We start from the raw sequence: 24,030 nt of genomic DNA on the forward strand, positions 1-24,030 counted from the left end.
TGTTGGTGGTCCCAGCGATACCCTGTTAACTACGTCAATGTTAAGGTTCATATGTTAAAACAGACAACTCACAATAAGTTGGATAAACCAACACAACCTTTACTGATCATTTAGCCGGCGAGAGTGCCAGGGGATACAAAGTCAAGTATGCAACACATACTTAACCCTCCTGGGCCATCACTCTAATGAACAAAGATATACAGCATCTTTTTATAGTATTTTGGAAACGTAGTCACATGTTTATACAGCGTTGGAGCAATGACGTCTAACACATCAATCACAGAGTATACCCATTCAAAGCATTCTTGTCACTAACACAATACTTCTCATGCTATGGTTTTATCGATCACAAACTTTAGTTACAAACCCCCAAACAACAGGAACTTAGTCAAATGTCTATCATCTGCAGTACCTTCTTAAACAATGTAAGGATCTTTATCAATTACCCACAGAAGTTGCTGTTTACAGAGACCCAACTCCAAAGGAAACACATCCTCTCCCACCATACAAACATAGACAATAGGTGCAGGAGTAGGCCATTCGGCCCTTCGAGCCTGCACCGCCATTCAATATGATCATGGCTGATCATCCAACTCAGTATCCTGTACCTGCCTTCTCTCCATACCTCCTGATTCCTCTAGCCGCAAGGACCACATCAAACTCCCTCTTAAATATAGCCAATGAACTGGCCTCAACTACTTTCTGTGGCAGAGAATTCCACAGATTTACCACTCTCTGTGTGAAAAAAAAATATTCTCATCTCGGTCCTAAAATACTTCCCCCTTATCCTTAAACTGTGACCCCTTGTTCTGGACTTCCCAACATCGGGAACAATCTTCTTGCATCTAGCCTGTCCAACCCCTTAAGAATGTTTTCAAGAAGGAACTGCAGATGCTGGTAGATCGAAGATACACAAAAATGCTGGAGAAACTCAGCCAGTGCAGCAGCATCTATGGAGCGAAGGAAAAGATGCTGCTGCATAGATGCTGCTGCACCTGCTGAGTTTCTCTAGCATTTTTGTGTATCCTTAAGAATGTTGTAAGTTTCTATAAGATCCCCCCTCAATCTTCTTAATTCTAGCGAGTACAAGCCGAGTCTATCCAGTCTTTCTTCATATGAAAGTCCTGCCATCCCAGGAATCAGTCTGGTGAACCTTCTCTGTACTCCCTCTATGGCAAGAATGTATTTCCTCAGATTAGGAGACCAAAACTGTACGTACGCAATACTCCAGGGGTGGTCTCACCAAGACCCTGTACAACTGCAGTAGAACCTCCCTGCTCCTATACTCAAATCCTTTTGCTATGAATGCTAACATACCATTCGCTTTCTTCACTGCCTGCTGTACCTACATGCCTACTTTCAATGACTGGTGTACCATGACACCCAGGTCTCGTTGCATCTCCCCTTTTCCTAATCGGCCACCATTCAGATAATAGTCTACTTTCCTGTTTTTGCTACCAAAGTGGATAACCTCACATTTATCCACATTATACTGCATCTGCCATGCATTTGTCCACTCACCCAACCTATCCAAGTCACCTTGCAGCCTCCTAGCATCCTCCTCACAGCTAACACTGCCCCCCAGCTTCTTGTCGTCCGCAAACTTGGAGATGTTGCATTCAATTCCCTCGTCCAATTCATTAATATATATTGTAAATAGCTGGGGTCCCAACACTGAGCGGTACCCCACTAATCACTGCCTGCCATTCTGAAAAGGACCCGTTAATCCTAATCTTTGTTTCCTGTCTGCCAGCCAGTTCTCTATCCACATCAATACTGAACCCCCAATACCATTGTCAATATATTTTGCTTGGGCACAACAAGAAGCAGCTTGGATGCAGTTTGAATGCTGGCCTCCAATTTCCTGATCACCCAGCTCATCTACAGCACAGAATTACAAAGCTTCAGAACCCAAAACCCAAAGAAGTCAAATTAATCTTTACTTAATAAAATACGTTACGTTATAATATATATTATAGAACTAGGATATTATCAGAACTAAGTGCCACAGTTTAAGAATAAGGGGTAGGTCATTTAGGACTGAGATGAGGAAAAACATTTTCAACCAGAGAGTTATGAATCTGTGGAATTCCTTGCCACAGAAGGCAGTGGAGGCCAATTCACTGGATGTTTTCAAGAGAGAGTTAGTTCAGTTCACATTTACTTCCACATGTGCCAATTAAGGTACAGTGATATTTCAGTTCCCATACAGCCATACTAAGTAAAAAGCAACAAGACACACAGCCACTTAAAATAAAAATTAACAGAAACATCCACCACAGCAGAATCCAGCAGTTTCCCCCAATCCCCCTCCCCCCCCCCACCCCCCATCCCATGTAAAACAAACCTAGAAACACTAAAACATACTTTTAAAACATACTTAAAATACGGGAAGCGGTGACTCCAGATTAATCCTTACGCCTTATCGCCAGCGAGAAGACAGAGGAATGACGAAGAGATGGCCCACGAGGGAGAGGGGGATGTCCGTTTAATTTGGAGAATTCAATGTTCATGTCATTGGGCTGTAAGCTATGAGTTGCTGTCCCTCTAGTTTGTGTGTCACCTCACTCTGGCAATGGAGGAGGCCCAGGACAGAGAGGTCAGTGTGAGAATGTGAATGGGAGTTAAAATGGTTGGCAACTGGGAGATCCAGCAGGCCTTGGCGGACCGAGCGCAAGTGTAGGGTGAAATGCACGCCTAGTCTAGATACAAGGAACTGCAGATGCTGGTTTACAAAAAGTAACACAATCTGCTGGAGTAACTGGCACCCCTGGAGAGCATGGACAGGCAACATTCTAGGTCAGGACCCTTCTTCAGACTGCTTGGTGTGGGGGGTGGAGAAAGTTGGAAAGGAGAGGTGGGAGTGGTCGCCTTAGCATGCCTTCCCTCTACAGATGCGGCCTGACCTACTGAGTTCCTCCACTGCTCTGGAAGGAATGGCCAGACAACGTTTTGAGTCAGGACCCTTCTTCAGACTGATTGGAGAGGGTGGGGGTGGGGGGAGCTGAAAAGAGAGATATGGGGCTGGACAAAGCCGGGCAAGTGATAGGTGGATACAAAATGCTGGAGTAACTCAGCGGGACAGGCAGCATCACTAGAGAGAAGGAATGGGTGATGTTTCAGGTTGAGACTCATGTTCAGAAGTGACAGGTGGATATAGGTGAGGGAGACACAAGAAACTGCAGATGCTGGAATCTTGGATAGAGCACGATTTAGTTAGATGCACAGAATCTCTTGACCAGCGAGTGGGAATCAAGGACCAGAGGACATGGGTTCAAGGTGAAGGGGAAAAGATTTAACAGGAATTTGAGGGGTTACTTTTCAACAGTGAGTGGTGCGTGTATGGAACAAGCTGCCGGAGGAGGTAGTTGAGGCTGGGACTATCCCAACGTTTAAGAAACAGTTATAGACAGTTACATGGATCGACCAAGTTTGGAGGGATATGGACCAAATGCAGGCAGGTGGGACTAGTGTAGCCAGGACATATTCGTCAGTGTGGGCAAGTTGGGCCGAAGGTCCTGTTTCCACACTGTATCACTCTATGACTCTAACACAAAGTTCTGAAGTAACTCAGCGGGTCAGGCAGCATCTGTGCAGAACATGGATAGGTGACGTTTCACAGAGTGCTGAAGTAACTCAGCGGGTCAGGCAGCATCTGTGGTGAACATGGATAGGTGACATTTTGGGTCAGGACCCTTCTTCAGACTGATACTGTATTAACAGATGAGGGTGTGATCGGCAGATGAGTGAAGTAAGTGACAGAGGCAAGGGAAAATAAGGAGATAAAAGGGTGTGAGATCAGGAGAGAGGAATGTATATGTGCAGCTTTAAGGGACATTGGTCAGGTAGCATTTGGAGTATTGCATACAGTTCTGGTCACTCCATTACAGGACTGATGTGGAGGCTTTGGGGAAGGTGCAGAGATGGTTAACCAGAATGGCTTAAAAACAAGGAATAGCAGATGCTGGTTTACAAAAAAGGACACAGAATGCTGGAATAACTCAGCGGGACAGGCCGCATCACTGGAGAGAAGAACTGAGTGACATTTCGGGTCGACACTGAGGAGGGTCTCGACCAGACACATTACCCATTCCTTCCAGCATTTTGTGTTTACCTAAACTGCGCCTATCCACGTGGTAGTGTGCCAGCAGGCTGGAGGAGCGGGCAAATGTCTTGCCACAGAGCGGACAGGTGAAGGGGCGCTGGCCGGTGTGGACTTGCCGGTGCTCCAGCAGGTGGTCAAGGTGGGTGAAGCCCTTACCACAGGACGGGCAGTGAAGGGATGCTCACTGTTGTGGGTACGCCGGTGCTGCCACAGGCTGGACATGCAGTTGAAACCCTTGCTACAGTCAGCGCACACAAAGGGTCTCTCTCTGGTGTTTATCCGCTGGTGCTCCCGCAGCCCTCATGCTCTCGTCACAGCGGGAGCAGCTGCTCGCCGGCGTGGGCCCGCCGGTGCTGCCGCAACCCCCGCGAACTGTCAAACGTCTCACCACAGTACGGGCAGTCGTAGGGCTGGCCACTGGTGTGCACGTGCTGGTGAGACAGAGCGTGAGAGGCCATGTCAAAGCGCTCTCCACACACCGGGCTGGGGAGAGGACGGTCGCTGCTATGCACAGCAGTGAGTGGCAAGTGCTTCACCCGCTGGTGGGACAGCAGCCTGGTGGAGCTGATGAAGCCTTTGCCGCACTGGTTGCAGGTGTAAGGGTGCTCCCCGGTGTGGGTGCGCTGGTGCTCCAGTAGGCTGTCAGAGCGGGTGAAGCACTTGCCACACTCGGCACAGGTGTAGGGGCGCTCGCCGGTGTGGGTACGCTGGTGCTTCAGCAGGTTGCTGGAGCTGGTGAAGCCCTTGCCGCACTGAGCGCAGGTGTAGGGGCGCTCCCCGGTGTGGGTACGCTGGTGCTTCAGCAGGTTGCTGGAGGTGGTGAAGCCCTTGCCGCACTGGGCGCAGGTGTAGGGACGCTCGCCGGTGTGGGTGCGTTGGTGCTCCAGAAGGCTATCGGAGCGGGTGAAGCCCTTGTCGCACTGGGCACAGGTGTAGGGGCGCTCGCCCATGTGGGTGCGCTGGTGCACCAGCAGGTTGCTGGACCTGGTGAAGCCCTTGCCGCAATGGGCGCAGGTGTAGGGACTCTCGCCGGTGTGGATGTGCTGGTGTTTCAGCAGGCTGTCGGAGCGGGTGAAGCCCTTGCCGCACTGGGCGTAGGTGTAGGGGCATTTGCCGGTGTGGTTGCGCTGGTGCTTTAACAGGCTGCTGGAATGGGTGAAGCTCTTGCCGCACTGGGCGCAGGTGTAGGGACGCTCCCCGGTGTGGGTGTGCTGGTGCTCTAGCAGGCTGCTGGACCTGGTGAAGCCCTTGCCGCACTGGGCACAGGTGTAGGGACGCTCCCCGTTGTGGGTGCGCTGGTGCTTCAGCAGGTTGCTCAAATGGATGAAGCCCTTGCCGCACTGGACACAGGTGTAGGGACTCTCGCCGGTGTGAGTGCGCTGGGGCTGCAGCAGGCCGCTAGACTGGGTGAAGCCCATGCCGCAGTCGCTGCAGCTGTAGGGCCAATCCCCAGTGTGTAGGCGCCTGTGCACCTTCAGGTTCGTGGATGACTTGAAGCCTTTGCTGCAGTCGGAGCAAGTGAAGGGCCACTCACTGCTGTGCACCCGCCGGTGCTCCCGCAGCCCCGACAACCCGGTAAAGCTCTTCCCGCAGGTGGAGTAGCCCTAGGGCTTCTCGCCCATATGCATTTGCCGGTGGGCCTTCAGGTCACTTGTCGTCTTGAAACTCTTTTCGCACTCCGAGCAGTCGAAGGGACATTCTCCCGTCTTCATCCGCTGGAGGGTCTTGTTCGGGCACTGCCAGGCCTTGCCACACACATCGCACTCATAACGCTTCTCCTTGTTGTGTCCCGCCATGTGGTCTTCCACTGAACCTCAACCCCTCGAAGCTCAGCCCGCACACCGGACAGATGGGGGGCTCACTGGCACCCTGGCCTCCCTCAATGGGCGCTCACATTTCCGTCTCTCCGTCCACAGCAACGGCTCCTAAACCCTGCAGGAGGGGAACACAGAGGATCAACAAGCTGGCAAACAGAACCATTACTAACACATGAACATTACAAGTGCTTGAGGAGGTGGGGGGCTTGGGAGGTGAGCGGGGATGGGTGGGGAAGTGAGAGGGGTGATATGATGGGGAAGGAGGGGAGAGTTGGTGAGGTGGCAAGGGGGGGGATGGGGACGGGGATGAGGACAGTGAAAGTGAGGGGAGGGAGAGAAGGGACAGGGGGTTGTGAGGGGAGAGGTGAGAGATAGAGAGAAAGAGAGCGAGAGAGAGACAGAGATAGATAGAGAGAAAGAGAGCGAGACAGAGACAGAGATAGAGACAAAGAGAGAGAGACAGAGAGAGAGACAGCCCTAAAAATAGATTATAAATTGGCAGACTATCTCTCAACTGTTAGAGACATAAAGCAGAGACAGACCCTCACCAACTACAGATTAAGTGACCACTATTTGGCAGTTGAAAAAGGAAGACAGAAGAGATTCTGGCAACCAAGAGAAAACAGAATATGCGGCCACTGTTTGACAGATGAGGTTGAAACAGAGGTGCACTTCCTCCTAAAATGCAATAAATTTGACAAAACAAGGAAAGCATACTTTGACAAACTCAGTGTGTCAACCCCCGATTTTAAAGAACTAGATGACACATCAAAACTAAGAATAATCCTTGGCGAAGGAAATACAGCACATCTTAGAAACATAGAAATTAGGTGCAGGAGTAGGCCATTCGGCCCTTCGAGCCTGCACCGCCATTCAATATGATCATGGCTGATCATCCAACTCAGTATCCCGTACCTGCCTTCTCTCCATACCCTCTGATCCCCTTAGCCACAAGGGCCACATCTAACTCCCTCTTAAATATAGCCAATGAACTGGCCTCGACTACCTTCTGTGGCAGAGAGTTCCAGAGATTCACCACTCTCTGTGTGAAAAAAGTTCTTCTCATCTCGGTTTTAAAGGATTTCCCCCTTATCCTTAAGCTGTGACCCCTTGTCCTGGACTTCCCCAACATCGGGAGCAATCTCCCTGCATCTAGCCTGTCCAACCCCTTAAGAATTTTGTAAGTTTCTATAAGATCCCCTCTCAATCTCCTAAATTCTAGAGAGTATAAACCAAGTCTATCCAGTCTTTCTTCATAAGACAGTCCTGACATCCCAGCAATGTATTTTTTATCATGCCAATAAAGTTTTTAAATTGAAATTGAAATTGAATTGAGAGATAGACAGAGAGAGAGAGAGAAAGACAGAGACAGACAGAACAGAGAGTGAAAGATAGAGAGATGTGTGTACATTATCGTGCAGTCAGTGTTTACTATTTGACAGCAAAACCAGATTGACCAACCTCGCAGGTTGGAGATAGAGATAGATTGTGTCCCGACTACCCGCTCCCCACAGCGGCGACATGACTCCTCCACCGCCCCGGCCGCCCGGCGCCCACCCACCAGCCCCACCCGAGATTGATGGTCGTGTTGCGGCGGCGGGACCCGGCGCAGACCCGACCCCAGGCCCAGGCCCGGCTCCCCGAGCTCCGCCAACCCCAGGCCCAGTCACTGTCTCCCGGGTGCGAGGCCGCGGCCTGGACCCCCCGGCACCGAATCCCCAGCCAGCGCGCCCGCCCCGCCCGCCCTGATCCACCGGAGCCTCTCACCGCGTCCGGCCCGGCCCGGCCCATCCGGGTCCCCACTCACTCACTCACTCACTCACTCACGGCTCATCCGCCCGCCCGCTGCCCGTTGCCCCGGAGACAGAGACAGAGAGAGAGAGAGACCGCGCGGGCAGGGGCTCAGCCCGGAAATGACGTCGCTGCCCCGGCCCGTTGCCCCGCAGAGACAGAGAGACCGCGCAACGCGGGGGGGAGAGAGGCATCAGCCCGGAAATGACGTCGCTGCCCGGCCCGATGCCCCGCAGGCTGCGGGGCGGCCACAGCCCGGAAATGACGCCACGGCCAAGATGGAGCCGACCCGCACTGGACGGTGAGAGAGAGAGTTGGAGTTCAAGTGAGTTTATTGTCACGTGTCCCTGTATAGGACAATGAAATTCTTGCTTTGCTTAAGCACACAGAACATAGTAGGCATTTACTACAAAACAGATCAGTGTGTCCATATACCATGATATAAATATATACACACATGAATAATTAAACTGATAAAGTGCAAATAACAGATAATGGGTTATAATAATCAGAGTTTTGTCCGAGCCAGGTTTAATAGCCTGATGGCTGTGGGGAAGTAGCTGTTCCTGAACCTGGTTGTTGCAGACTTCAGGCTCCTGTACCTTCTACCTGATGGTAGCAGGGAGATGAGTGTGTGGCCAGGATGGTGTGGGTCTTTGATGATACTGCCAGCCTTTTTGAGGCAGCGACTGCGATAAATCCCCTCGATGGAAGGAAGGTCAGAGCCGATGATGGACTGGGCAGTGTTTACTACTTTTTGTAGTTGTTTTCCTCTCCAGGGCGCTCAAGTTGCAAACCAAGCCACGATGCAACCGGTTAGCATGCTCTCTACTGTGCACCTGTAGAAGTTAGAGAGAGTCTTCCTTGACAAACCGACTCTCCGTAGGCTTCTCAGGAAGTAGAGGCGCTGATGAGCTTTCTTGATAATTGCATTAGTGCTCTCGGACCAGGAAAGATCTTCAGAGATGTGCACGCCCAGGAATTTGAAGCTCTTGGCCCTTTCAACCCGTTGATATAAATGGGGCTGTGGGTCCCCCTCCTACTCCTTCCAAAGTCCACAATCAGTTCCTTGGTTTTGCTGGTGTTGAGGGCCAGGTTATAGCGCTGGCACCATATGGACAGTTGCTCGATCTCTCTCCTATGCTCTGACTCATCCCCATCAATGATACGTCCGACAACAGTGGTATCATCAGCGAACTTGATGATGGAGTTCGCACTGTGACTTCCTACGCACTCATGAGAATAGAATGAGTACAGCAGGAGGCTGAGCACGCAGCCTTGAGGTGCTCCCGTGCTGATTGTTATCGAGGCTGACACATTTCCACCAATACGGACATCTGTGAATGAGGAAGTCGATGATCCAATTGCAGAGGGATACGCAGAGACAGAGAGAGAGAGAGAGAGAGAGAGAGAGAGAGAGAGAGCGAGAGAGAGAGAGAGAGAGAGGTGAGGGGAGGAGAGGGGGAGAGAGATGGAGAGAGAGGGGAGAGAGAGAGAGAGAGAGAGAGAGAGAGAGAGAGAGAGAGAGAGAGAGAGAGAGAGAGAGAGGCAGGAATAAGGGGAGAGGTTCAGAGAGAGTGAGAGAGAGGAGACAGTCTGGGGGAGGGAGAGAGGTGGTGAGAGGCTGGGGGTTGGAAAAGTGGTGAAGTGAGTAGCGGGGGGAAGCAGGGAGCAAAGGGAGGGGGAGGGATTCAAGGGGGAGTGGGTTTGGTGCCGAGGAGGATTAATTTGTGGGGCAGGGAACTGGGGGGGAGAGTGAGGGGTCAGGTGAGTCAAGGAAGGGGGTAGAGAGCCTGGTGGGGGTGGGGAGGAGGGGGGGAGCAAAGGGGGGTAAGGAGCAGGAGGCGATAGGGGTAAGGGGCAGGGAGGAGATCACGTTGTTTGGGGGGGTGGGGAGGTTGTTGCAGTTTAGGAAGTCAAACCAGGGCAGGATCTTCACTGTGAATGGCGAGGCGCTGGGGCAGCACCGCCATTCAATGTGATCATGGCTGATCTTCCCGAATCAGTACCCTGTTCCTGCCTTCTGCCCATATCCCTTGACTCCGCGATCTTCAAGAGCCCTATCTAGCTCTCTCTTGAAAGTATCCAGAGAACCGGCAGATAATTCCACAGACTCACATCTCCGTATGAGAAAAAGTGTTTCCTCGCCTCCGTTCTAAATGGCTTACCCCTTATTCTTAAACTGTGGCCCCTGCTTCTGGACTCCCCCAACATCGGGAACATGTTTCCTGCCTCTAGCATGTCCAAACCCTTAACAATCTTATATGTTTCGATAAGATACCCTCTCATCCTTCTAAGCTTTAGAGTATACATGCCCAGCCCCTCCATTCTCTCAGCATATGACAGTCCCGCCATCCCGGGAATTAACCTTGTAAACCTACGCTGCTCTCCCTCAATAGCAAGAATGTCCTTCCTCAAATTAGGGGATCAAAACGGCACAGAATACTCCAGGTGTGGTCTCACTAGGACTCTGTACAACTCTGAGCCCTGCGGAATGTGTGGAGCCGAGGGATCTAGGAGTGCGGGTACGAATTGGGCCGAGGGGCCTCTTTCAAACGCTGTATCACTCTATGACTCTATGACAAAGTGCTGGAGTAACTCAGTGGGTCAGGTAGCATCTGTGGAGAAGATAGACACTGAGTGCTGGAGTAACTCAGCGGGTCAGGCAGCATCTGTGGAGAGAAGGAATGGGTGGCGTTCTGGATCGACACTCGTCAAGTCAAGTTTATTCGTCACATACACATACGAGATGTGCAGTGAAATGAAAAGTGGCAATGCTCGCGGACTTTGTGCAAAAAGACAAACAAGCAAACAACCAAACAAACTATAAACACAATCATAAACACACACATATTATTTTACATATTAAATATTGGAAGGAAAAACGTTCAGTAAAGTTAGTCCCTGGTGAGATTTACAGTCCGAATGGCATCTGGGAAGAAACTCCTTCTCAACCTCTCCGTTCTCAAAGCATAGCAACGGAAGCGTTTGCCTGACCGTAGCAGCTGGAACAGTCCGTTGCATGGGTGGAAGCGGTCTCCCATGATTTTATGGGCTCTGGAGTTGCACCTCCTGATGTATAGTTCCTGCAGGGGGGCGAGTGAAGTTCCCATAGTGCGTTCGGCCGAACGCACTACTCTCTGCAGAGCCTTCTTGTCCTGGGCAGAGCAATTCCCAAACCAGATGCTAATATTTCCGGACAAGATGCTTTCCACAGCCGCTGCGTAGAAGCACTGGAGGATCGTCGGAGTTTAGTTTAGTTTAGAGATGCAGAGTGGAAACAACAAATCTTTCGGCCCACGGAATCCGCACCGACCAGCGCTGTCCCACGCACATTAGGGACAATTCAGCAATTTTGCAGAGGCCGATTAATCTACAACCCTGAACGTCTTTGAAATGTTGGAAGAAACCGGAACACTCGGAGTAAAAATCCACGCAGGTCAAGGAGAGAACGTACAAACTCCACACAGACATCACCCGTAGTCAGGATCGACCCGGGTCTCTGGCGGTGAAGCAGAAACTGTACCGGTGCGCCAGTGTGCCGCGCAGAATGATGTAACGGTTTCCTCCGCCATAAACACACTCAACATGTGCTAGTAATGTCCTGTTTGCCAGCTTGTTGACCCTCTTTCTTCCCCTCCTGCAGGGTTTAGGAGCCTTTGCTGTGTACGGAGACGTGGACGTGAGCGGCTATTGAGGGCGGCCAGGGTGCAGGTGCGCCCCCCCCCCCCCCCCCCCGGCTCGGTGTGTGGGTTGAGCTTTGAGGGGCTGAGCTTTGATGGAGGACCACATGATGGGGCACAACAAGGAGAAGCGTTATGAGTGCGACGTGTGTGGCAAGGACTGGCAGAGCCCGAGCGAGCTGGAGATCTACCGGCGGGTGCACACGGGAGAACACGGCTTCGACTGCTCGGAGTGCGGCAAGTTTCAAGACGCCAAATGCCCTGGTGACCCATTGGCAAGTGCACAGGGGCGAGAAGCCCTATGGCTGCTCCACATGCGGCAAGAGCTTTACCCAGTTGTCGGAGCTTCGGGACCACCAGCGGGTGCACAGCAGTGAGCGGCCCTTTACCAGCTCCGACTGGGGCAAAGGCTTCAAGTCGTCCAAGGACCTGAAGGTGCACAGGCAGCTGCACACCGGGGAGCGCCTCTACACCTGTGCCCAGTGTGGCAAGGGCTTCACCAACTCCACCCGTCTGCTGTTCCACCAGCGGGTGCACGCCGGCGACAGTCCCGTCCCCAGCCCGGTGTGTGGAGAGCACTCCAGTGGCCAGCCCTATGACTGCCCGTACTGTGGTGAGTCGTTTGACAGCTCGCGGGGGTTGCGGCAGCACCGGCGGGCCCACGCCGGCGTGCAGCTGGTCCCACTGTGACGAGAAAGCATGGGGGCTGCGGGAGCACCAGCGGATACACACCAGAGAGAAACCCTTTGTGTGCGCTGAGTGTGGCAAGGGTTTCACCAGCATGTCCAGCCTGTGGCAGCACCATGTACCCACAGTGGTGAGCGTCCCTTCCCCTGCCGTCCTGTGGTAAGGGCTTCACCCGCCTTGACCACCTGCTGGAGCACAGGCGAGTCCACACCAGCCTGCGCCCCTTCACCTGCCCTCTCTGTGGCAAGACCTTTGCCCGCTGCAGCCTGCTGGCACACCGTCACTTGGATCGGCGCAGTTTAGGTAAACACAAAATACTGGACGGAATGGGTAACGTTTCTGGTCGAGACCCTCCTCAGTCTCGACCCGAAATGTCACTCAGTCCTTCTGTCCAGAGATGCTGCCTGACCCGCTGATTTATTCCAGCATTTTGTGTCCTTTTTTGTAAACCAGCATCTGCAGGTCCTTGTTTTTAAACCATTCTGGTTAACCATCTCTGCACCTTCCCCAAAGCCTCCACATCAGTATTGTAATGGAGTGACAAGAACTGTATGCAATACTCCAAATGCTACCTGAACAATGTCCCTTAAAGCTGCACATATACATTCCTCTCTCCTTATCTCACATCCTTTTATCTCCTTATTTTCCCTCGCCTCTGTCACTTCACTCATCTGCCGATCACCCCCTCAACTGTCAACATAGTGTTAGTCTAAAGAAAGGTCTTGATCCGAAATGTCACCTATCCGTGTTCTCCATAGATGCTGCCTGACCCGCCGAGTTACTCCAGCACTCTGAAATGTCACCTATCTGTTCCTTACAGCCCAATGACATGATGCAGAATGCTCCAATTTGAGGAGACTCTCCCTCATCCAAATGAAATCCCGGAGTCTGTCCCGACCCCAACTCTTTTTTCAAACTCCCCCCCCCCCCCCCCCCCCCCCCCCCCCCGACTCCATTAGTCCATAGAAATGTCCAGACCCGACACGTCGCCTGACCATTCCCCTCCAAAGTACCGGTAGAACTCAACAGGTCAGCCATCCGTGGTGGGAAACGAATGGAGAAGTGTTCCTAATACAAGCCCTCCTTGGTCCTGTCGAGGAGCAGACAAGCAACAGTATCAGCAACTTCTCATTCATACTGTACCCAAGTGAAAATGCAAAAGTGAGCCAAGCTGCACACAGTCGACGGCTCGCAGTACCAGCTGGCTGCCACTGGCCCAAAAACTTAAAAGCATTTAAAAGTTTTTTTTAAAAAGAAAGTCTTGACGCATATGTGCCTTGCGTAACAAATAAAGCAAGTTTTTCCTGACCTAACTGTGTTCTTCGGAATTCATGTTGTGTTATCAATAATGAAAGAAAATGCCAACCTTCTCAGGAAATGATGATGATGGCGGGACTGACATATGTTGAAAGAATGGGTCGACTGGGTTTGTATTCACTGGAATTCAGAAGGATGAGCGGGTTTCTAATAAAATCGTATAACATTAGTGATGGATTGGACAGGGTAGATGCAGGAAACATGTTCCCCATGTCGGGGGAGTACAGAACAGTCAACTCACAATAAGTTAGACCAACCAACACAAGCTTTACTGATCATTTAGCCAGCGAGAGTGCCAGGGGATACAAAGTCAAGTATGCAACACATATTTAAACCTCCTGGGCCATCACTCTAATGGACAAAGACATACAGCATCTTTTTATAGTATTTTGGAAACGTAGTCACATGTTTATACAGAGTTGGAGCAATGACGTCTAACACATCAATCAGAGAGTATACCCATTCAAAGCATTCTTGTCACTAACACAATACTTCTCATGCTACGGTTATATCGATCACAAACTTTAGTTACAAACCACCAAACAACAGGAACTTAGTCAAAGATCTTAAACAATGTAAGGATCTTTATCAATTACCCACAGAGGTTCTTGTTTACAGAGACCCAACTCCAAAGGAAACACATCTCGAGTCTTCTCTTTGCAGAAGCCAGCACCTTTTCAGGAAACACATCCTCTCCCACCATTGTCAAGATATTTTGCTTGGGAAGAACAGGAAGCAGCTTGGATGCAGTTTGAATGCTGCCCTCCAATTTCCTGATCACCCAGCTCATCTACAGCACAGAATTACAAAGCTTCAGAAACCAAAACCCAAATAAGTCAAATTAATCTTTACTTAATAAAATATCTTACGTTATAATTTGTATTATATAACTAGGATATTATCAGACCCAGGGTGCACAGTTTAAGAATAAGGGGTAGGTCATTTAGGACTCAGATGAGGAAAAACTCTTTCAACCAGAGAGTTGTGAATCTGTGAAATTCCCTGCCACAGAAGGCAGTGGAGGCCAATTCACTGGATGTTTTCATGAGAGTTAGATCAGTTCACATTTACTGTTACATGTGGCAATTAAGGTACAGTGATATTTGAGTTACCGTACAGCCATACTAAATAAAAAGCAACAAGACACACAGCCACATAAAATAAAAATTAACAGAAGCATCCGCCACAGCGGAATCCACATTCCTCACTGTGATGGAAGGGAATAAAGTTCAACCATCTTCCTCGTTTGTTCACCCCTGGGCGGGGCTGTTGAATCCTCCGCAGTCGCCGCTGCCGACGGTCCGATGTCCGAAGTCCTCGCGTCGGGACGACGGAAACTCCGGCGTCGGGACGGATTGGAACACTCTGCAGCATGGAGCTCCCGAGTCGGCCTCTTCCCACCGGAGACCGCGAGCTTCATGGTGTTAAAGTCCACAGGCCCCGAGGTTGGAGATCCTCACGGGCGATCCTCGGCAAAGGAGAAAAATCGCATCTCCGTCGAGGTAAGTGACTAAATCAAAGTTTCTCCCAATACCCCCCCATGTAAAACAAACCTAGAAACATTAAACATACTTTTAAAACATACTTAAAGTACGGGAAGCGGTGACTCCAGATTAATCCTGACGCCTTTCGCGAGCGAGAAGATGACAGAGGAATGACGAAGAGATGGCCCACGAGGGAGGGGGGAGGATGTCCGTTTAATTTGGGTAATTCAATGTTCATGTCATTGGTCTGTACGCTATGAGGTTCTGTCCCTCCAGTTTGCGTGTCACCTCACTCCGGCAATGGAGGAGGCCCAGGACAGAAAGATCAGTGTGGGAATGGGAAGGTGAGTTAAAATGGTTGGCAACCGGGAGATCCAGCAGGCCTTGGCGGACCGAGCGCAAGTGTAGGGTGGAATGCACGCCTAGTCTAGATATAAGGAACTGCAGATACTGGTTTACAAAAAGAAACACAATCTCCTGGAGTAACTTGCACCTCTGGAGAGCATGGACAGGCAACATTCTAGGTCAGGACCCTTCTTCAGACTGCTTGGTGTGGGGGGTGGAGGAAGTTGGAAAGGAGAGGTGGGAGTGGTCGCCTTGGATTCCCTTCCCTCTACAGATGCGTCCTGACCCACTGAGTTCCTCCACTCTTTAGAGCGAACGGACAGACAACGTTTTGAGTCAGGACCCTTATTCAGACTGATTGGAGAGGGTGGGGGGTGAAGCTGGAAAAGAGAGATCAGGGTTGGACAAAGCCTGGCAAGTGATAGGTGGATACAAAATGCTGGAGTAACTCAGCGGGACATGCAGCATCTCTAGAGAGAATGAATGGGTGAAGTTTCAGGTTGAGACCCATCTTCAGAAGTGATAGGTGGATATAGGTGAGGGAGACACAAGAAACTGCAGATGCTGGAATCTTGCATAGAGCACAATTTAGTTGAATGCACAGAATCTGTTGCCCAGAGTGGGGGGGGGGGGGGGAGGGGGGGGGGGTCGTCGTTGACCGGAGAACATAGGTAGGAAGTGAAGGGGAAAAGATTTAATAGGAATCTGAGGTGTAACTTTTTAACAGAGGGTGGTGGGTGTATGGAACGAGCTGACGGAGCAGGGAGTTCCGGCTGGGTCAATCCCAACGTTTAAGAACGTTATCCCAACGTTATACAGTTATAAGCAGGTATATAGTTAGGCCAAGTTTGAATGGATATGGACCAAATGCAAGCAGATGGGACTCGTGTAACCGGGACATGTTGGTCAGTGTGGGCAAGTTGGGCCGAAGGTCCTGTTTCCACACTGTATCACTCTACGACTCTAACTCGAAGTGCTGGAGTAACTCAACCGGTCAGGCAGCATCTGTGGAGAACATGGATAGGTGACGTTTCACAGAGTGCTGGAGTAACTCGGCGGATCAGGCAGCATCTGTGGAGAACATGGATAGGTGACATTTCACACAGTGCTGGAGTAATTCAGCGGGTCAGCAGCATCTGTGGAGAACATGGATAGGTGATGTTTCACAGAGTGCTGGATTAACTCGGCGGGTCAGGCAGCATCTGTGGAGAACATGGATAGGTGACATTTCACACAGTGCTGGAGTAACTCAGCGGGTCAGACAGCATCTGTGGAGAACATGGGTAGGTGACGTTTCACAGAGTGCTGGAGTAACGCAGCGGGTCAGGCAGCATCTGTGGGGAACATGGGGGGGGGGGGGCAGCGACTCTACTGGAGCTGGAGGGCGCAGTGAAGATTTACGAGGATGTTGGCGGGACTCCAGGGGCCTGAGCTACAGCGAGAGGTTGGGGCAGGCTGGGACTTTATTCCTTGGAGCGCCAATCAGGATGAGGAGTGATCTTATTGAGGGAAAATGAGGAGAGATGGGAGTTCCGAGCGAGTGGGTTGGCAACAGGGAGATTGGGAGGGGTCAGAGTGATTTAGAGAAACGGACGGAGAGATGCAGTGAGAGTCAGGGGGGGAGGAGGGGTGAGGGGAGAGCGGTTGACAGAGAGAGGGTGTAGCAGAGAGGGCGAATAAAGACAGCGATTGGCATATTGGCCTTAATAACAAGAGGAATCGAATATAGGAGCAAAGAGGCCCTTCTGTAGTTGTACAGAGCCGTAGTGAGACCACATTTGGAGTTTTGTGTGCAGTTTTGGTCCCCTAATTTGAGGAAGGACATTCTTGCTATTGAGGGAGTGCAGCGTCGGTTTACAAGTTTAATTCCCGGGATGGCGGGACTGTCATATGCTGAGAGAATGGAACAGCTGGGCTTGTACACTCTGGAGTTTAGAAGGATGCGAGGGAATCTGATTGAAACATATAAGATTATTAAGGGCTTGGACACGCAAAAGGCAGGAAACATGTTCCCGATGTTGAGGGAGACCAGAACCAGGGGCCATACAGTTTAAGAATTAGGAGTAAGCCATTTAGAACGGAGACGAGGAAACACTTTTTTTCACAGAAAGTTGTGAGTCTGTGGAATTCTCTGGAGGCCGGTTCTCTGGATGCTTTCAATAGACTGCTAGATAGGGCTCTTAAAGATAGCGGAGTCATGGGATATGGGGATAAGGCAGGAACGGGGTACTGATTAGGGATGATCAGCCATGATCACAGTGAATGGCGGTGCTGGCTCGAAGGGCCGAATGGCCTCCTCCTGCACCCATTGTCTATTGTCTATAAAGAGTGTGCGGGAGAGAGTAACAGTTCAGAGAGAGTAAAGCTACGCCAAATGGATTACACGCGATGAACTACAGGTAAGCACTTACCATTGTTTCCAGCGTAACGGGCCGGTTAAAACCTGCCGAAATTGTCCATTTTTGCGCTGTAAATAATTATGGAAATCGGGATAAGCGTGAGAGACATTTGGCTACTTCAGAATTCCAAAAGTGAGGAGAAATGACGGTAGATAGAAGCGAGAGCTGAAGGGACAACAACAGCCAAAGTGCTTGGCGAACATTCGCCGTTTACTCACTGCATTTCATCAACTAAGGCATTATTTGTGTTTTTTCTTGATTCCTTTGGCATCTAAAAAGTCTCAGAAGTGATACATCTGGCTGTAAAATTTTTAAATCGCCCATGGTTCTCAAGTGGATTTTTACATACAAAACGAAAACGCCTCTGGAGCAAAATATACAGCCAGATTTATCACTTCTGAGACTTTTAAAGTAGGCTTTTCTTGCATTAATAACATATACCGGAAGTTACGGATGTCCTCCAGATGGATTGAGCGGCTCCGTGCGTCAAGCCCTATGACCCAGTGACCTTACGTTCACACCTCCTATATGGCTGGGAGGGAACGAGCAGCCATCCGCTATAACAGGCGGAATGGTCCTTTATATGTGTAACCCTTCAAAGGTTCAAAGTTTCAAAGGTTATTTTATTAGTCACATACACCTAGGTGTAGTGAAATGCTTCTTGCCATTCAGCACATAAAGAAAGAAAACAGACATAACTGTAATAAAGAAATGTAAACATAAAAACATCCCCCCACAATGGCTCCCACTGTGGGGATCGGCACAATGTCCAGTCCCCATCCCCGGTTCACCCATAGTCGGGCCTATTGAGGCCTCCACAGTTGCCTCCACGGAGGCCCGATGTTCCAGGCCGTTCTCGCCTGGTGATGGTGCTCCTGCGTCGGGAAGAATCCTCACAGCGGCATGGGACACCTGGAACGGCCGCTTCCGTACCGGAGGTCGTGGCTTCCGAAGCCAACAAGGCCGCGCCGGATGGAGCTCCACAACTGGTGATCTCGCTGAGAGATCACAGGCTCCCGATGTTAAAGTCAGCGCCGCCGCCCGCAGTCTCTGATGGGGCCGGTTTCACAGACTTCCCGTGACCGGCCGCGTTTAACCAGGACTCCGCGAACTCGGCATCTGACGGTGACTCGGAGGATTCCAGGAGGAATGCCAGTCGTGGGTCCTCGGGGCATCAGGTAAGACGGGACGCTTTCTCGGCCTGATGCAAAATGTCCACGAGTACAAAAATGTCCACGAGTACAAAAATAGCCCCGAGTACCTACGGCTGGCATAACGAGCCGCTACGATATATTCACGGACTCCTACGGCCTACGACGGACTCGTTACGAACATTCTGCGAGTTTGAACACTCGGGAGAATTTGTGAACATCTCAGGAAAGTGGGACAGGCCAATTAAGAGACCGCCAGATCCACGATGTTAAGGCCGCAGTGCGGATAGAGATGCCATATAGAAAATGTGGCATGCCGTCGTGCGAAGAGACAAACATGCCCCCCCCCCCCTCCCCCCACCACATCCCCGCCCCACCCCCACATAATACAAAATTAAAGATACACCAAATCATACAAATAAAACAGACTAGAAATCAACAACAGAAAATAGGGACGAGACAGGCTTCGAGGATGGAAAAACTTCACAAATTCTTGTACACCAATCATCAGTTGGAAAGTTTGTAACATGATCATTGCTATTCAGGGGGTGCAGCGTAGGTTTACAAGATTAATTCCCGGGATGGCGGGACTGCCATATGCTGAGAGAATGGAGCAGCTGGGCTTGTACACTCTGGAGTTTAGAAGGATGAGAGGGTATCTCATTGAAACATATAAGATTGTTAATGGCTTTGACACGCTAGAGGCAGGAAACATGTTCCCGATGTTGGGGGAGACCAGCACCAGGGATCACAGTTTAGAATAAGGAGTAAGCCATTTAGAACGGAGACGAGGAAACACTTTTTCTCACAGAGAGTGGTGAGTTTGTGGAATTCTCTGCCTCAGGGCGGTGGGGGCAGGTTCTCTGGATGCTTTCAAGAGAGAGCTAGATAGGGCTCTTAAAAATAGCGGAGTCAGAGGATATGGGGAGAAGGCGGGAACGAGGTACTGACTGGGGATGATCAGCCATGATCACAGTGAATGGAGGTGCTGGCTCGAAAGGCCGAATGGCCTACTCCTGCACCTATTTTCTATTGTCTATCAGAATCAGGTCAACACCGGTTAACACACTGAGTTATGAATCTTGAATTCTTCTGAACACTTACCAGGGACTCCAACTGCAGCAATGATCGGGTACAAGATCTTCTGCACCTCGAAATATTCTTGAACTTTTTGCCCGGGCATTTTCTCTGCCAGGCGACGTGTCCCGTGAGCTCAAGGAATGAAATGCTGGGGCAGAACATTCCGGGAGATATTATACAATGTTCCGTCTCCATCGGGACTGTGAACTTTCAACAGAGTTTAAAAATAGACATTTTGAAATGATTCGCAAACAGGTGACATCAGCCGAGTGAAATCCCTGCTGATACCTCTAAGCCCTCCCTTCACCACCTCCAGTTTAAATTCCATTTGGAATATTTTGGAGGACCAAGAAACCAAGAACTAAGAAGAGACAGGTTGAGATTTATTCAGGGAATTGATTGAGAAACTCTGAAGACTGGGAATTGTGGCGCTACTGAGAGATGGAATTGTCAGCGGCATTGTTCCAGCAAAGGGGATATTGTTTCAAACTCCGTCAGATCCAACTCTCCGCCTCATGTTGTTTATCTGATTTTCTTCCACCCGCTTCACTCAGCAAGAAAATCCCAAATTCCAGGGACGCTCTCAGGGCTTCTGGTGCCCAGTTTGAAGGTGGACTGGGCGACCATTGTCCACTAGTTGAGGAATTAGTTCAACAGATCGCCTCGGACTAAAATGGCCGTTCTACTCTGATTCACCCTCAATGTGATCTCGCCTCATCTAACCGTAACTCATTGCTGCCAGGAATGGACCTGATTTTGCCCTGGGACAATAACATTCTCTGCCTTCATCACCTCTGAGGAGGAACGACCCAAAGACTAACAACACTGAGAGAACATAACAATTGCCGCCTCGGAATTCTCCTAAACCTAAATAAATCAGGGAATGATGCAGCACATCTCGCTCCTCCATTCTCTCACCCTTCATCCTTCCCGTTTCCTCTCTCTGAGCTGTTATTCTCGCTCCTACACTCTCTATTTTCTCTCTCTGCTCAGCCCCCTCTCTGTCAACCTCTCTCCCCTTACCCCTTCCTCTTTCTCATCCTCACTGCATCTCTCCCTCCGTTTCTTTGCATCTCTGCACCTCTCTGACCCTTCCCTCTCTCACTTTTGCCGACCCACTCGCTCTGAATTCCCCTCTCTCTTCATCCCTAAACACCTCCAAGACCAAGGAGCTGATTATCGACGTCAGGAGGAAACATAATGGGAAATACGCCCCAATCTCCATCTGGAGAGAGTGCCCAGCTTTAGGTTTCTGGGCACACACATCTCAGAGGACCTCACATGGCCCACCAACACCGCTGCGCTGGTCAAGAAGGCACAGCAACGACTGTTCTTCCTGAGAACATTGAAAAAGACTGGTCTGACCCAACAGCTGCTGACTACCTTCTACCGCTGCACCACAGAGAGCATATTAACGTATGGCATCTCTGTGTGGTATCTCAGCTGCACGGAGGCGGAGATGAGAGCTCTTCAGCGCGTCGTCCACAGAGCGCAGAAGATCATTGGGACACAGCTACCTGCCTTGGAGGGCATCTACCACACACGATGCCTCAGAAAGGCCGTCACCATTCACAAAGACTCCTCACATCCTTGTAATGGACTGTTCGAACTACTTCCTTCCGGCAGACGGTGCAAGGCCTTCTACGACCGCACCTCCAGACTCAGGAACAGCTTCATTCCCAGAGCTATAGCGGCTCTGAACCGGCCCTGCTGAGTGTCCCCCACCCCCATGGACTGTCTCCCTCGGATAGTCACGTCGCACAGACACATCTGCACTTTAGACTGTTTTGACTGTTTTAATGTTCTTTTTACAAACCATGTTCTCGGGGTATCTAAATCTAAATGTTATTAGTTATTTAAGTTATGGCATCGGATGGAAGCTGCATACCCAAATCTCGTTGCACTTATGTGCAATGACAATAAAAGATAATAATATTATTATTATCACCTTCCCACTCACCAGTTGATAGGTCTCTCACCCTCCATCTCGTCACCTTTCGGCCTCTCTGCTATCTCTGGATTTCACCTTTTTTTCTCCCTATCTGCCTCCCCTTTCTCCCTGCCCTTATCTCCTGGTCGGCCTGACTTCTCTCTCCAACGCCTTTCTTGGGTCAACAAGCACCAGATGGCTGACCCCGAGGTATTTACCATCATAGCCGGGGATTTCAACAAAGGCGTCAACAAAATAGAGAGAGTACAGAGAAGATTTCCTAGAATATTGCCTGGGCTTCAGCACCTAAGTTACCGGGAAAGGTTTAACCATATAACCATATAACAATTACAGCACGGAAACAGGCCATCTCGGCCCTACAAGTACGTGCCGACCAACTTTTTTCCCTTAGTCCCACCTGCCTGCACTCATACCATAACCCTCCATTCCCTTCTCATCCATATGCCTATCCAATTTATTTTTAAATGATACCAACGAACCTGCCTCCACCACTTCCACTGGAAGCTCATTCCACACAGCTACCACTCTCTGAGTAAAGAAGTTCCCCCCTCATGTTACCCCTAAACTTCTGTCCCTTAATTCTGAAGTCATGTCCTCTTGTTTGAATCTTTCCTATTCTTCAAGTTAGGTCTTTATTCTTTGGAGCGCAGAAGGTTAAGGGGGGACTTCATATAGGTCTTTAAAATGAATGAGATGGATAGACAGATTTGACGTGGATAAGCTTTTTCCATTGAGAATAGGGAAGATTCAAACAAGAGGACATGATTTAAGTATTAAGGGGCATCAGTTTAGGGGTAACATGACGGCAAACTTCTTTACTCAGAGAGTGGTAGCTGTGTGGAATGAGCTTCCAGTGGAAGTGGTGGAGGCAGGTTCGATTTTATCATTTAAAAATGAATTGGATAGGTATATGGACGGGAAAGGAATGGAGGGTTATGGTCTGAGTGCAGGTAGATGGGACTAGGTGAGAGTAAGTGTTCGGCACGGACTAGAAGGGCCGAGATGGCCTGTTTCCGTGCTGTAATTATTATATGGTTATATGGTAAAGCCAACCTGAAGAAATCGCTCCCAACATGTATCCTGCAGCACCAGAGGACCAAACCCCCTCCACCACTGCTACACGACCATCAAGGATGCCGATCGCTCTATCCCTCGCCCTCACTTCGGTAAACCGATCCATACTACGGTGATGCCTCTTCCTGCCTGCAGGCAGTAATTGAAGAGCGCACCCCCAGAGATGAGTAGGAGGGGGGGGGGGGGGGGGGGGGGGGGGGGGGTTCGATCTCGATCTCGATGCGTTCGATCTCGCCGATATACAGCAGTCGACACCTGGAACAGTGGATACAGTAGGTGAGGTTGGACGAGGTGCAAATGAACCTCTGCTTCACCTGAAAAGACTGTCAGGGTCCTTGGATGGAGTTGAGGGTGGAGGTATTGGGACAGGTGTTGCATCTCCTGCGATTGCAGGGGAAAGTTGCTGAGGAGGGGGTGGTTTGGGTGGGAAGGGACGAGTTGACTAAGGAGTAGCGGAGGCAACGGTCTTTGCGGAAAACATAAAGGGGAGGACATGGGAAGGTTTGGCTAGTAGTGGGATCCCGTTGGTGGTGGCGAAAATGTCGGAGGATTATGTGCTGTATGCGACGGCCAACTGTTGCTCAACACTTTAACTCCCCACCCATTCCCAAACTGACCTTTCTGTTCTACTCCTCCTCCATTATCAGAGTGAGGCCCAGCTCAAATTGGAGGAACAGCACTTCATATTTCGCTCGGGTAGCTTACACCCCAGCGGTATGAGCAATGACCTCTCTAACTTCAAGTAGCCCTTGCTTTCCTTCTCTCCACCGCCCCCCCCCCCCCCCAGATCTCATACCAGATTACATTTTATCTCTGTACCGCACACTCCCTTGACATCTGTCTAAAGAAGGAATTCGGCCCGAAGGACCCGTCTCAACCAGAGGAAGAGCGTCTTCAGGAATAGTAGACAAAAGTACTGGAGGAAACTCAGCGGGTGAGGAGGCATCTATGGAGCAAAGGAAATAGGCAACCCTTCTTCAGACTGACGTGAGGGGGGGGGGGGGGGCGGCGGGGGGAGAACAAAGGACGAGGTGGAGCCAGTGGGCTGATGGAAAGCTAGGAAGGGGAGGAGAAAGTATGGGCTACCTGAAAATAGAGAAGTCAATGTTCATACCGCTGGGGTGCAAACTGCCCAAGCGAAATATG

At 50.4% G+C, this 24,030-nt stretch overlaps 2 protein-coding genes across 2 annotated transcripts in view; one reads left to right on the top strand and one right to left on the bottom strand.

Moving 5' to 3' along the window:
- LOC116969375 (zinc finger protein 615-like) overlaps positions 1–24,030 on the top strand; it is an 864,645-nt gene that overhangs the window by 628,931 nt on the left and 211,684 nt on the right. The window lies entirely within an intron of this gene.
- LOC116969369 (histone-lysine N-methyltransferase PRDM9-like) lies at positions 1,878–7,713 on the bottom strand. The gene is made up of 4 exons (XM_033016233.1): positions 7,537–7,713; positions 5,258–5,709; positions 4,469–5,089; positions 1,878–1,881 (listed from the first exon to the last, which is right to left on the bottom strand). The coding sequence occupies exons 1-4, from the start codon at positions 7,711–7,713 to the stop codon at positions 1,878–1,880; spliced, it is 1,254 nt and encodes a 417-aa protein (XP_032872124.1).

Source organism: Amblyraja radiata, unplaced genomic scaffold (assembly GCF_010909765.2).
Source record: "Amblyraja radiata isolate CabotCenter1 unplaced genomic scaffold, sAmbRad1.1.pri S31, whole genome shotgun sequence".
NCBI classification, from domain to species: domain Eukaryota; kingdom Metazoa; phylum Chordata; class Chondrichthyes; order Rajiformes; family Rajidae; genus Amblyraja; species Amblyraja radiata.